Source organism: Plecotus auritus, assembly GCF_963455305.1.
Source record: "Plecotus auritus genome assembly, chromosome: 1".
In the NCBI taxonomy this organism is placed as follows: Eukaryota; Metazoa; Chordata; class Mammalia; order Chiroptera; family Vespertilionidae; genus Plecotus; species Plecotus auritus.
In genome coordinates this window covers 182,364,950-182,378,658 of record NC_137770.1, presented here as the reverse complement: position 1 = coordinate 182,378,658, position 13,709 = coordinate 182,364,950, and the positions used below count along the sequence as shown (strand labels likewise).

General features: G+C 42.3%; 1 protein-coding gene across 12 annotated transcripts in view; it reads left to right on the top strand.

The window, feature by feature from the left end:
- Positions 1–7,797: 7,797 nt before the first annotated feature.
- PDLIM5 (PDZ and LIM domain 5) overlaps positions 7,798–13,709 on the top strand; it is a 234,544-nt gene continuing 228,632 nt past the window's right edge. For 8 of the 12 annotated variants that reach the window (XM_080641045.1, XM_080641044.1, XM_080641043.1 and 5 more), the window contains exons 1-2: positions 7,816–7,936; positions 11,381–11,514. In XM_080641045.1, coding sequence (XP_080497171.1) covers positions 11,419–11,514 — 96 coding nt within the window. In that variant the 5' untranslated portion in view covers positions 7,816–7,936; positions 11,381–11,418. The other 4 variants (XM_080641037.1, XM_080641038.1, XM_080641041.1 and 1 more) reach the window with 4 other exon arrangements.

Here is a 13,709-nt window from a genome sequence, read left to right as displayed (position 1 = left end):
AATTTTTACTAACTCCTTCATTGGTTATAAAGTAGGCAATATGAAAAGAAAACATTTGTTTCCAGGTTCTAAGAGATGGTGGGTGATACTACAACACTTTAATCTAATGGAAATGCTTGTAAAATGCCTAACTTAAAAAGTCATCAATTTTAGGAATTCAAAAAGCAAAAATTCAATTTTTTTCCCAGAAAATGAATTTGCTTTTAAAATCACTCATATCGCCCTGACCGGTTTGGCTCAGTGGATGCAGGGGTCCTCAAACTTTTTAAACAGGGGGCCAGTTCACTGTCCCTCAGACCGTTGGAGGGCCAGACTATAGTTTAAAAAAAAACTATGAACAAATTTCTATGCGCACTGCGGGCCCGGGACGAGTCGGCTGCTAAGTAGGACAGGCAGCGGCACCCGGCGAGCCGGACAAATGTCCTTGGCGGACTGCATGTGGCCCGCGGGCCGTAGTTTGAGGACCCCTGGCAGAGTGTTGGCCTGTGGACTGAAAGGTCCCAGGTTCGATTCCGGTCAAGGGCCATGTACCTTGGTTGCGGGCACATCCTCAGTAGGGGGTGTGCAGGAGGCAGCTGATCGATGTTTCTCTCTCATCGATGTTTCTAACTCTCTATTCCTCTCCCTTCCTCTCTGTAAAAAAATCAATAAAATATATTTAAAAAAATAAATAAAATCACTCATATCAACAGAATTGAGGCATGGTAAGCACTCAAAAAAGAAGTATGCATAGCATCTTAATGATTTATGCTGAGGTATTGATGATTCTAAGTGACCATTTTCACAGTGAGCATTCTAAATCATCTTTCGTCCCATTTCCCTTAACTCATCCTATATAATAAAAGGCTAATATGCAAATTGAGTGAATGGAGGAAGGACTGGTCACTATGATGCGCACTGACCACCAGGGGGCAGATGCTCAACACAGGAGCTGCCCCCTGGTGGTCAGTGCACTCCCACAGGGGGAGTGCCACTCAGCCAGAGCCAGGCTCACAGCTGGCGAGCGCAGCAGTGGTGGCAGGAGCCTCTCCCGCCTCCACGGCAGTTGGACATCCCCTGAGGGCTCCCAGACTGCGAAAGGGTGCAGGCTGGGCTGAGGGACCCCATGAATTTCATGCACTGGGCCTCTAGTTTACTGCAAATGTACAAGACATTATAATGAGTACATGAAAAGCTGACACTTTCTTACTTTATCTCTTTTTGGTTTCCTATCCCAGTGCTTCTCAACTCTTTTTACATGAAGGCAAACTTGGAAACTGAAGAAAATGGAAAAAGCTTCTTTCCAGCCAGTCCTGACTCCCAGGCTGAGTAGATTAATTTCTTGGCCAAGTAATTGGAAAGCAGTGCCCAGGCCTATTTCTTACTTTCTTCACTTTCTTCAAATAACATCTTTCTTCATATACTAAACTTTTGCAATGACTGACCTACATATTTGTTTCTATCTCATCTCTAAATTCACATAGTCTCTGTCCTAATAACTACCCACAATGATTCAATCTAAGTAAAACATAAGTCTGGCAAAACCTGGATCTTATTATGGGTAACAGTCCTCCCTTCTGAAATCTCAAACTTGGAGCTTCCCCGTACATTTTTCAGTTACTCTCTACTCTTCCTATTCATATCCCTCACTTACCAATTAGCTTTTTTTTTCTTACTAGAAACTTCCAGTGAAATGCATAGCCCCTTCAAACTTGCTCCTCTTCCTTCAGTACCAGTCATTAATACCACCCACAAAAACTGAAGTTTAAACTTTGAATCTAATTTTATTTTCTTAAAATTTATTTTTATTGGTTTCAAGGAGGAAGGGAGAGGGGGAGACAGATAGAAACATCAATGATGGCAGAGAATCATTGATCGATCAGCTGCCTCCTGCATGCCCCCATCTCGGTATCAAGCCCGCAACCTGGGCATATCCCCTGACTGGGAATTGAACCGTGACCTCCTGGTCCACAGGTCAACGCTCAACCACTGAGCCACACCAGCTGGGCTTGAATCTAATTTTAAAAAGTTTAGACTTCTTAACTTTTTCCTCAATCACACATTTGGCTAGGCTTCATGGATCTGTTCTTAGAACCTTTCTCATCCATTTATTTCTTTGTAGTCTATGCCTGCTTTAGTTCTGGCCTTCTCCCAGAATTCTGTACTAACTTTTAAAATGACACCATGCCTTCAGTCTCTTTCTCCCTAGATTACCAAGTGTTTCTTTAGGTGTTAGAATAGTTAATACTTCCTCTCCATTCTAGATTTGAAACATTAAATAATCATACCTATGAGTGGTTTATTTACCTTTCAGGATTAGGACTTAAAAGATAAATTGACTTAGAGTAATGTAGGGACTTTTTAAAGACTGGTACTTTATAGTTTATTGGGTGAAACTGTAAAAACTTGTCACAGCATACCATTTTGCAATTAAAAGTTTCTGTTATTTTTGAAGTACTGAAAGAGGATTCTGAGTCATGCATTGGATAGTAAAATGTTAGAGCAAACATTTATAGACTTAGGTAAATACTGTTTAGATGGAATATTCTTTAAAAATATTCCTACTAAATCAATTAATATTTTGATATACTTTTTCTTTTCTATTTTAAAAAAATAAGCTTCTTGTGCTCTGGTTATGATAAAGTGAAGACTTTAATATGGTTTTCTTTATGGCAGGCAGAGTTAACAAGGCTAAGGACATTGATCTGATTTCCCAATGGATCGGTTATCTTCTTGTTAGTCTGTACTCACAGACTTTTCCTTCAAAATATGGAAAACCATTTCAAAGATGTTAGTCAAGAGTGAAACAGAAAAGGGGAGTCAAAATGGCTCGGTGGAGAGTCATTCTAAACAAGTTAAGACACATGCCCCTACCAGAAGTGGTTCAGCAGTCTCATCCTCACTCTTATACAAATAACTCAGCATTTGTTGAATTTCTATAATCTGCTATAGATTCTACCTCTTTGGCCTTCAACAGTGTTGCTCTAGCTTTCTCTGCTCTTTAAAGCTGGATGGCTTATTGAGTTTACTGAGAGGCAGTGTGATGACATGAAAAGGACATGGTTTTTGGAGTCAGACACTCTGCTCTCCTTCTATCACTAATCAGTTGTGTGTTCTTGGTTAAATTTCTTAATCTCCAAGTCTCTCTTTCTTCCTTTGAAAAAAATACCTACTTTTTATTGCTGTCAGAATTAAATAAGATAATGTACATAAGTCACTAAGAACAAAGTGCATGCATAATGAATGTGGAAGTTGTCTCTTGTGATACATGAATAAATCTAATCAATTGGTTAGTAAAGTTTCATTTGGATACCATTTATTTAACATCTACTTGGGGCCAAGTATGTTGTGTGGTACTTTACATATATTATCTCTACCCCTCATTTTAGCCTCAAAAGGTTATTTATAATTATCTTTTTGTTTTGTTTTGTTTTTAAGATGAAGAAACTGAAATAAGTTGCTGCTATCTGGGATGCATGGTTCTCACCTAAGCACAATACACAGTAAATTGGGGACATAAAAATATTTCTAGGGAACTGGTTTTTAAATATTGTAGTTTAATAGTTACCTAGGGGTGGAGTTGTTGGGGTGGGGGAGGGAATGGAATGTTTGTTACAAGGATCCTGGGTCTGGGTGGGGCTAGGAAAATGCAATTTTAACAAGCTGCCCATGTCCTTTTAATGTAGTTGGTTTTTTGGAGAATAGTTGGGTAAATATTGGTCTATACATTACACCTTAATTTGATTAATTTTTTCTATACCCCAAGCTTTAAAATGTAGTAGTAGGAGGAGTATTCAGAGGCAGGTTAGCATCTGTAGGCTAAAACGAGTTTGCCTAAGTAAGCAACATTTCCCTCACTCTTAACTCTTCTTCATCACCTCCAGATGCTTACCCTCTGGTAGTACCTTCACACACCACCTGCGATTATTATTATTTTTAAAAAATATATTTTATTGATTTCAGAGAGGAAGGAAGAGGGAGAGAGAGATAAAAACATCAGTGATGAGTGAGCATCATGGATCGGCTGCCTCCTGCACGTCCCACACTGGGCTTTGAGCCCACAACCTGGGCATGTGCTCTGACTGGGAATTGAACCATAACCTCCTGGTTCATAGGTCGAAGCTCAACCACTGAGCCACACTGGCCAGGCCCACGTGGTTATTGATGTCCTTAGTCAACTTTTGTTGATACAGGCTCAAATTGACTGTATAAGCAGCAAACAGAGGGGAAGGAGCAGAGATGTAACTGTGGCCGTTGTCCTGCAAACATGGTAGGTATTTGTAAAAGGCAGCTACTGTCATTTTTTATTTAATGTGGGCGAGATGACAAACATGATAACATATTTTAAGCACTATGTAACCCCCCCCCCTCTCACACTAGGAAATCCTTCTCTCCAACATAATCTTTTGGAGAATGTGATGAAAGCTATGGACCAGCCCTATCCGATGAAAATATAATTACTAGTCACATATGTAATTTTAAATTTTTTAGTACTCACATTAAAAAAGGTGAAATTAATTATATATTTAATCAAGTATATAAATCTTATAATTTTAACGTGTAATTAATATAAAATATTAATGAAGTACTTTACTTTATATTTTTTATATCAAGTCTTCAAAATCTAGTGTGCATTTTTACACTTCCATCACATGTCAGTTTAGGCACTAAATTTCAATGGTAAAGTGAAATGTAGTCTACCCAGGCAATAAAGTTGTGTTTAATGGAAATAGATTATTCTGCTTCTGTTTTTAAATTCAAATTAATGGAAGTTATATAAAACAAAACATTCAGTGCCTCAGTTGCAGTAGCAACATTTGGCTACTACATGTGACTCATGGGCTACCATTTTGGACAGAGCAGTTTTGGACCTTCTCTAGAATTTTGTTTGTACTTCTAAGGAATACACGGACCCCTTGAAGTTGATCCTTGCTTTATGTGTGCCTTGGTTAGGAATTGTCCTTTTCACATTTTATAAGCTAACTCAGAGTTTAACCGCGCCCGGCTAGCTCAGTCGGTAGAGCATGAGTCTCTTAACTCAGAGTTTAAAAAAGTCAAGTGACTTTCCACCCTATATAATCCTATATAAAAAAAGAATAAAAGGCTAATATGCAAATTGTCCCCTTGGAGTTTGACCAGGAGACCGGAAGTTTGATTGCTTGCTATGACCTGTGTTGACCACCAGGGGGCAGCATGGAATATGGCAGGTGGCCAGCGGCGGTGGGGCGCTGAGAGAGCGAGGGAAGAAGGAGCCAGGGAGGTAGGGAGGTGGAGAACCTGATGGCCCTGATCACTGGCCAGGCCTAGGTACCACACCCGGGCACAAATTTCATGCACCAGGCCTCTAGTATGTTCAATAAATATTATTCAAGTTTATCTATACTTATAATAGGGTAATATGCAAATTTGTCAGGACACAGTCATGTAACGACCCATCAGCAGGCTGCACACACAGCAGGAGCGGGTAGGCGGGGACTTGCAGCATCGAGGACGGGGGCGGGGACTTGTGCAGCTGGGACATGAGGCTGCCTCCCAGCCCGGCGCCCGGCTGGGGACTTGAGGCTGCCTCATTGGCTCCTCATGTGAAAGGTGAGCTCAGATCCTCATTCTTATTCAGTGTAGTGGAGTGTGGGAATTGGTTTATAGGATCCAGTCCCACTTGGGGAAATGTTACTACAGTCTGAGAGTAGATGTAAAATGGGGATCATATTTATTCACTCACAGGCTTGCTGTAGAACAGACAGAGTCACCATCCTCACAGAATTCAGGATGCCCCATGTGTAAACCTAGAATGAAAAGTCAGCAACACCACACATGGCCAAGGACTAGAAACTGCCCTTTGAAAGGAGCGTATGCAAAAGAACTGTGAGTCCTGGGAGGGTGAAGAGGAAAGCTGTCCTTGCAGTTAATTTAAGAGTTTAAGGTGCAAAACTGGCATCAGAAAGTAGTGGCATAACACCGAGGCCATGCAGTCATGTGGCAACACTGAGACAATGGATGAGCAGTTTCTGAAGCTGGGGTAACCCCTGGCCCCCACCCCGGCCTCTGGGTGCCAGTTACAGATGACCACATGCACAGGGATGAGGGCTCCGGGCCTGTGGTGGCGGGGTTAGGGGACAGAGGACCTCCTCCCATAAAGTCTCCCCCAGCCCACACAGCATCAGGCTGTGTGGCGCGCACCTGCTGGTTACCAGATGACATCACCTAGAGGGGCTGTTCAGGCAGTTTCCCTGAAGAGGGCGCATGCCCAGCTCAGAGGTGAGGAGGTACAGGCTTGGGGGCCATGCGACTCCCCGCAGCCCCTGCAGCGTGGCTGGAGCTGAAGCTGTAGGTCCGTCTGGCTGTCACGGACCTGGACAGTGCTGTGGTCCCGGCGCTGGCAGCGAGTGCTGGGCACCTGAATCCAGGGAGCCGCTCAGACCCACGGGCCTTCCCAGCTAGACCGCTCCCCTCCTCCATCCTCACCAAACTTGGATCTGACCCTCATCCTCCCCACCAGACCCCAGGGGCCCAACCTCCCAAATGGTGACCTTTGACTGCGCGCCCTCACCCTAACATTTCAGTCTCAGAACCTAACACCTCCCTTAACCCCCCACCTCTGATCTAACCTTTAACAGGAGCCATTGCCAACCACATTTGGTCCATCAACACTCTTCCCCCTCAAGCCCCCCATCTTCCTCCATGGAAGCTGCTATTGCTTCCCATGAACTCAAATGAAATAGGATTAATCAAATAAGAATATGTCCGAGCAAAGACCTTGAAATAAAGAAGAAATAAAGTAACTAATATACATGAGAAAAGTTAACTTCAAAGGTAATCAAGTGATTGCAAAGGAAAGATACCTGTAACATGGAAAAAATAACAATATTCAGTACTGGAGAGGGTGTGATGAAATAGACACCTGATAGCACTGCTCCAGAGTAGCAAATATTCAGGCTCCTGGGCTGGATGATTACATTTCCAGGAATTTATCACACATAATAATAAAAAAGTTGGGCCAGATATCATCATAATAATAAAAGGCTAATATGCAAATGGTCATCACGCCATGTCACGGTAACAACCGTACAGCAGGAGGCTGCTTGTGAGGCCGGCCTAGTATGTGAGGCTGCCTCCCTGTCCAGCGCCAGGCCAGGGGACATGAATAGCAATATTAAAACATTTCCTCAAGTTAATTTCCTTTTAATGTGCACGAATTTTGTGCACTGGGCCACTAGTTTATGAATAAATTCCTTATGTTAACTCAAGCAACTTTATAGAAAGTGGACTATTAAAACTATTGAAAGTGGACTATTATTGATTTGGATTTAGAAAAAATAAGCTAAGGCTATGGTAATTGAACTTTGATCACTGCCTTCTGGTGTGATCACAGGATTTAACTTCGAGAGATCAAAGTGACTGATTTTCACTTTCCTGTCAAGCAAACTTGAGGGTTTGCATTTCTCAGAGCTTATAAAGCTCTCTCTCAAAACAACAACAAACAGGCAGTAGCCGCTGAACTTGCGCAGATAGGGATTTATCCAAAGTCCCCTTCTATTTTTAGCCAGAGCAACTGCTTGCCAATTCAGTTTCTGCGGAGAGAAATGCATCCAATGCAAAATAAACTCGCCGAGCAGACCTTTGCTAGGCACTGCTCGAAAACCCGAAGACTACTCTCACTAAAACTCGGTTCGCAGCGCAATTGTTTTCCGCGGACGTTTCAGCTCGCCACAGCAAGCTCAAGGGCTGGGCTCCGCGGTACCTTCCCCGCCCGCGCAGCGCGGCCCGGCCCAGCCCCAGGGCGAGGCCGGGGGCGAAGGGGGCGTGTCCTGAAGCGAAGGGGGAGTGCCCAGGAGCGGGGGCGGGGCCTGCCGCGCGAGGAGGCGGAAGTTCCCGCGGCTGGTGAGGGCGGCGCTCGCACCGCGAATCATTTGTCAGCGCTCGTCTGAGGCGGAGGCAACGCTGCGCGGGACCCGAGGTGAGTGGCCACCCGTAGGGGATGCGCGACTGTGATTCCCCGGCAGGAGGAGGGGAAGTTAGCGGCTGGTTGGCGCCACGGAGCGCGAGGGAAGCCCAGCTGGGAAGGCAGAGGGGGCGCATCTTGCGCGGGGCGGTTTCTCAGGTGCTTTCTGGACGCGGAGCGGCAGAGGTGGGAGAGCGGCGTGGGAAGAGGAGCGCCCGGGAACGGGTGGCGCGGGAGCGGGCGCGAGGCCAGTGGACGAGCATTGGGAGTCCCTGGAGTCCGGCCGGCCGGGACGAGCGCGGCAAAGGCGCGGACGCGGGAGCGGAGCGCCCTGGACGGCGAGGGTGGGCACGGAGAGGCCCCCGGGAGCCCTGCACCGACCCGCCGGCTTGCTCCGGGCGTTTCCAGGCACCCACCTTGGCGTCCGCGTCCACCCCCGTCCTGCGCGAATCTCTCTCGGGGGTGCGGAGAGGAAGCGGGACTCAGTGGGAATGGCGTGTTACTTTTTGTTTCTTCTCTCGCTACTGAGAAGCATTTATTTTCCCCCAGATATTTAGGATTTTGTAACCTGTTTGGGGAAAACTTCCGTGCGTCCCGAAATAAAGCTCGTTTAAAAAACAGATCTGTCGTGAACGCCAGATTTATTAATACTTGTGTGCTTGTTGGGGCTTTTCTAAGACTGTGCCTTCAGTGCGTTTGACAATAAGTGGAAAAAGGAGGGGCAGAGCTTGGAAAGAAAATTCGTGGTTGCGCTGGGCAGGGCAGGTCTAGGGTGTGATCGCCAGATCCTATCCCAAGTCCGCCTTCCTGACCGTGGGGACGTCGGAACGCGCCTGCTACGGAAACAGCCGGCTCGGAGCCTTATTTGGCAAGCAGGGCGAGGCGAGAACATCTGCTGGAAAACTGTCTCGTTGGCTGCTCTCATCCCGTGCCTGTGGCCTTAGTTCTTCAGCTCTACCTCCACTGTCTCTCGGTCTGGGGAAAAAGAGAACCTCAAGATACTGCTCTTTAATTTCAGAACCCAGAAATTCTCGATACCCTGAGCAGTTCATCAGGAATTCTCTTTCCCCGCTTCCCACCCGCCAGAGAGACTAGGGTAGGAGTGTGGGAAATAACCAAGCTTCCCTCCCAAGTACCCGGGCGAATACATTGTTTAGCTTTTCCCTAGGAGAAAATCCAGAGCTATACAGAAGTGCCAACATTTTCTACGAGTTTGAAAACAGAATAGGCTGCTATTTCCTGCCTCCTTGGTATTTTAGGAAGAGTTTGGGCACTAATAGCCAGATGAAGGAGATCTGGAAAAGGCCAGAAATATTACCATTGCTTAAGGGGTTAGACTATTTTAAGACAAATGAAACTAGCAGAGGGAGAATGCTAGAAACTACACTGACTAGAAATGTAGTGTTGTTATGACTTTGCCAGTGCTAGAAATTTTAGTAACAAATGGGATAAGCCAGGAACGGAACTTCCAAGTGAAAAAAGGTTGCATGTACACGGGTGGGTACATAAGTACATTTTATTGTAGGGAACAGTGGGACCAGGAGAAGTTGAGCCTAACTTAAACACTCTTCTCTTGACAAAAATTAAAGATGAAAATAGAAGGAAGGACAGGCTGACTGTGAAATACCTGTTGGCTCTATAAACCTCTGATTTACATAATGTGTCTATATCAAAAGTGTCTTTTCTAGTTCTATGAAAATCTTTATTATAGGGGGAAGGATTTAAATTACATGTGGCTCTTTATTATCTCCCTACTATTTGTTTTCATGTGTATTTAACAGTTTTGCTTCTGGTTTGGCTTTTGGTCTTTTTAATGCCCTGTGCCTATACATCAGTATTGAAGTAATATTTTTACATAGTATACTTCAGTATACTACTCATTTAGTTTCTAAGTAGATGCCACGTGGATTTTCACTAATTTAACTTTTCAAGAACCAGACTTATTTAAAAGTATTGCCTCATTTTCTTCTTATGAAAAGATGGAATCTATTTGCTTTTAATATACCCAGGGGTTCTAATAGCTACATCTGCTACTGTCAATTTGGTGTGATGGCATAGAAATTTTGAATGGGTTAAAGAAATATTGTAAGACAGGTAATACAAGGTGATTATTTGGTTAAACAGCATAGATTTTCTAAGGAAGTGTGTCTTAAAAGCTTTTTTGAAAATGTAGTTTTAAAATTATTAAATTATACATGTGCTATATTTTTAATATTTTTAAAGGAAGAGGGAAATATTGTTTCTTAGTATTACATCTTAGAAAATCTCCTTTTCTCCCATCCACATGTAACCACCATAACAACCAACCCCAGACTGCAACTCATACTTTTTTACTTTAGTTTTTTGTTATGTAAAAGGGCTACCATGCCTGGCCAGTGTGGTTCAGTAGTTGAGCATCGACCTATGACCCAGGAGGTCAGGGTTCAATTCCTGGTCAGGGCACATAACCAGGTTTCAGGCTGGATCCCAGTAGGGGGTGTGCAGGAGGCAGCTGATCAGTGATTCTCATCATTGATGTTTCTATCTATCTATCCCTCTCTTTTCCTCTCACAAATCAATAAAAATATATTTTAAAATGTGCTACCATGAGAGTCCTTATAAGCGCACTTATAGCAAAACAAAAAAGAAGGCAATGAAGTTCTGTTTCTTTTCTAAAGCTCTCATTCCCTTTCATTCATTAAGATTATACTCCTACCACATTTAGTCAGTCTCACTATGTGGTAAATGCTCACCCTCTACTTTGCCTGATGAGGTGTGTGTATAAACAAAAAGGTTCTGATTGAAATATCACTGTGCTAGAGTATTGCCTATCATGGCCTGTCTGAAGAAAAAGTAAATGTTACTCCAAGTGTGGGATATATCACATTCCTATAAGAGGAAATTCGAGTTATAGTTTATGATTGGAGAGAATAGTTTTGTACATGAAAAAACACTAATTTTAAAGAATTTAGTAAGAATGAATGAAAGTCTATGAATTAGCAGTCCTTTTCATATGTTAGAGTAATTAAGAGTTTAAGTAAGTGAAATTGAAGATCTTTTGCCAACTGCAGGCAAAAGAATGCATGAGGTAGAGGGAAGGAGAAAATCATATTGAATTAAATATGAAATGAAATCTTGTTCTTCTATATATAACAGTGTTGTAAAGTACTTTGAGTTAAAGTTTGTAAGAAACCACAGATTGTAGCAAGTTGTAAAACTGATCAAGTGTCTAGAAATATATTCTGAGGTGGAATTTTTAGACTATGGAAATTGGCGTGAGTTTAGAAATTGTATGTTAGGTCATATATTCCTTTTCTTAGATTGAAATGAGAACTTAATACAGACTTATGCTCTATAGTCTCTCAAACCCCCAAAACAAAATACTGAACATAATTTAGTTGGGTTTATATTAAATACATTTAAATATGTAATAGGGCTTCAAGTAAATATTTTTTTAACCATCTGATTTTCTTTTCACAGTTTCACACTCTGGGATTGGACTTTGAACCACTAAAACCATGAGCAACTACAGTGTGTCCTTGGTTGGCCCAGCTCCTTGGGGTTTCCGGCTGCAAGGTGGCAAGGATTTCAACATGCCTCTGACAATCTCTAGTGTAAGCAAACTTTACAGATTTTATTACAGATGTTTATTCAATGCTTAATCCTGGAAACCTCAGGACTAATTCTCTGGATGACCTGTTCTCTACTTACTACAATTGCGTATGGGATTTGATCTCAACAGACTTAGTTACCTGAAATAAAGGATGTGGTGGGAGGGAAGTTAAGGATAATTGATTTCAATTTTTGTTTATTTTCAGTTTCCCTTCATCACCTTAAAGAAAATGCAAAGCATTTATCTAGGAGGTAGACTTCAGATCTTTGAACTGTAACTAATTTGGGGAATTTTCTGGATCTTAGTTTCTTCAGATGTAATATTCACAGGTTGTATTAATGGAATTTTTCATGTTCCTTTTAGTTCCAAAGCTATTTATTAGAAAACTGTTGATCAGTATTAATGAAATGACTATTTTTGGTATTATTTCCTCAGCTTACTTTCTGGTGAAGGTGATGGCCAACAGTAAAATGGCCCAAAAGCTACTTACCTTTGAAGAAGAAATGAAAGACTTGGATCTCCAGCTAGGTAGTCAGTGTATGAATATTTGAGATTTCGCTGCTTACCTCAGTATGAATGAATTCTGTATGTACATTTTAAGGATATGTTTTCCTGATGATGATGAGGGGAGTAATGATAGCTTTCATTTATTAGGGCTTGACTGTGGCAGGTACTGTTTCAATTTCATCATCTGTAGGTAATTATTGCTATTAATTACTTGTATAAATTTCCAGAGGGGTTTTTTTTTTGTATATTCAAATAAATGCGAACATCTACTCCCCTTTTACTTATATGGTAGTGTATTGTACACACTGTTCCATACTTTGCTTTTTTCTAAACAGTTTACCTTGGAGAACTTTCCCTATTAATATAGGATTTTCCCCTATTAATAGGGTTTTTTGTTGTGTATGTGTGTTTTTTAAACAACTATATAGAATTCTCTTGTAGGGGAGTAACATTTATTTAACCATCCCCTGTGGAAGGGTATTTATATTGTTTCCAATATTGCAATCACAAACAGTGCTGCAGCAGATATCATATATGTGTAGTTTTGCATATATTCCTATATAATAAAGAGGTAATATGCAAATTGACCCTCACACCCTCACAAGATGGCTGCCTACGACCAGGCCGGCAGGGGGGTTAGTGAAGGATGACCAAACGACTGAACAGCAGGCTGTGTGGGGCGACCAGGCCAGTTGGGGGGGCGGGGGCAGTTTGCCGTGGCCAGGCCGCCATGGAAGGGGCAGTTGGGGGTGACCTGGATGGCAGCGGGGGGGGGGGGGGGGCGCAGTTAGGGGAAACCAGGCTGGCAGGGGGGGCAGTTAGGGGTGATCAGGCAGGCAGGCAGGTGAGCGATTAAGAGCCAGCGGTCCAGGATTGTGTGAGGGACATCCCCTAAGGGGTCCCGGATTGGAGAGGGTGCAAGCTGGGCTGAGGGGACCCCCCCCCCATACACGAATTTCATGCACCGGGCCTCTAGTATGATAGGTTGTATAATTTACACTTTTGTGCAGTGCATAAAAATACCTTTCCCGCCCTTTCATAGCCTTATCAGCAAACTTGGGGATTTTTGCCATGTGCTGTACATGCATCATCTCGTTTAATTTTCATACCAACCTGTGAAATAGTGGTATTATTTCCATTGTCCAGAACTGTCTATTAGTTCACATGATGAATAGACATGTGTGGAAGAGTTGGCTTTCAAGCAATTATGTTATGCTTCTCCCTAATAATAAACTTTACCTTAAATTTAAGTAGATTGTTTCTATAATCAGATATTTAGAAGGTTATTGTTTTATTTAAGTATATATAAGTATACATATATGTACACGCTGCTTCTTACAATATATATTCAACTTGACTTTGAAAGATTAAAAATAAGTTTGTAACACTTACATGTCCCTATTAAAATACTTCAAATCCCAGCTTACTAATGAAGTGTTCTTGGCTGTGGATTTTTAAATACTTGTGATTGATTTATCACTAATTTCTGTCTTGATTTCAGTTTTTCAGATTTTATAAGGAAATATATACATATAATCCAGCCTGCAAGTTTTAAGACTTGGTGGTTGGATGAAATTTTAAATGTGCAGTATCTGTATAGAAATGGGTCTTTTGATTTATTCTTGTTTGAGTGAGGCAATTTTTTTTCTCCTACTGAAGATTTATTATGAGCAAAGGAAAAATATTTGA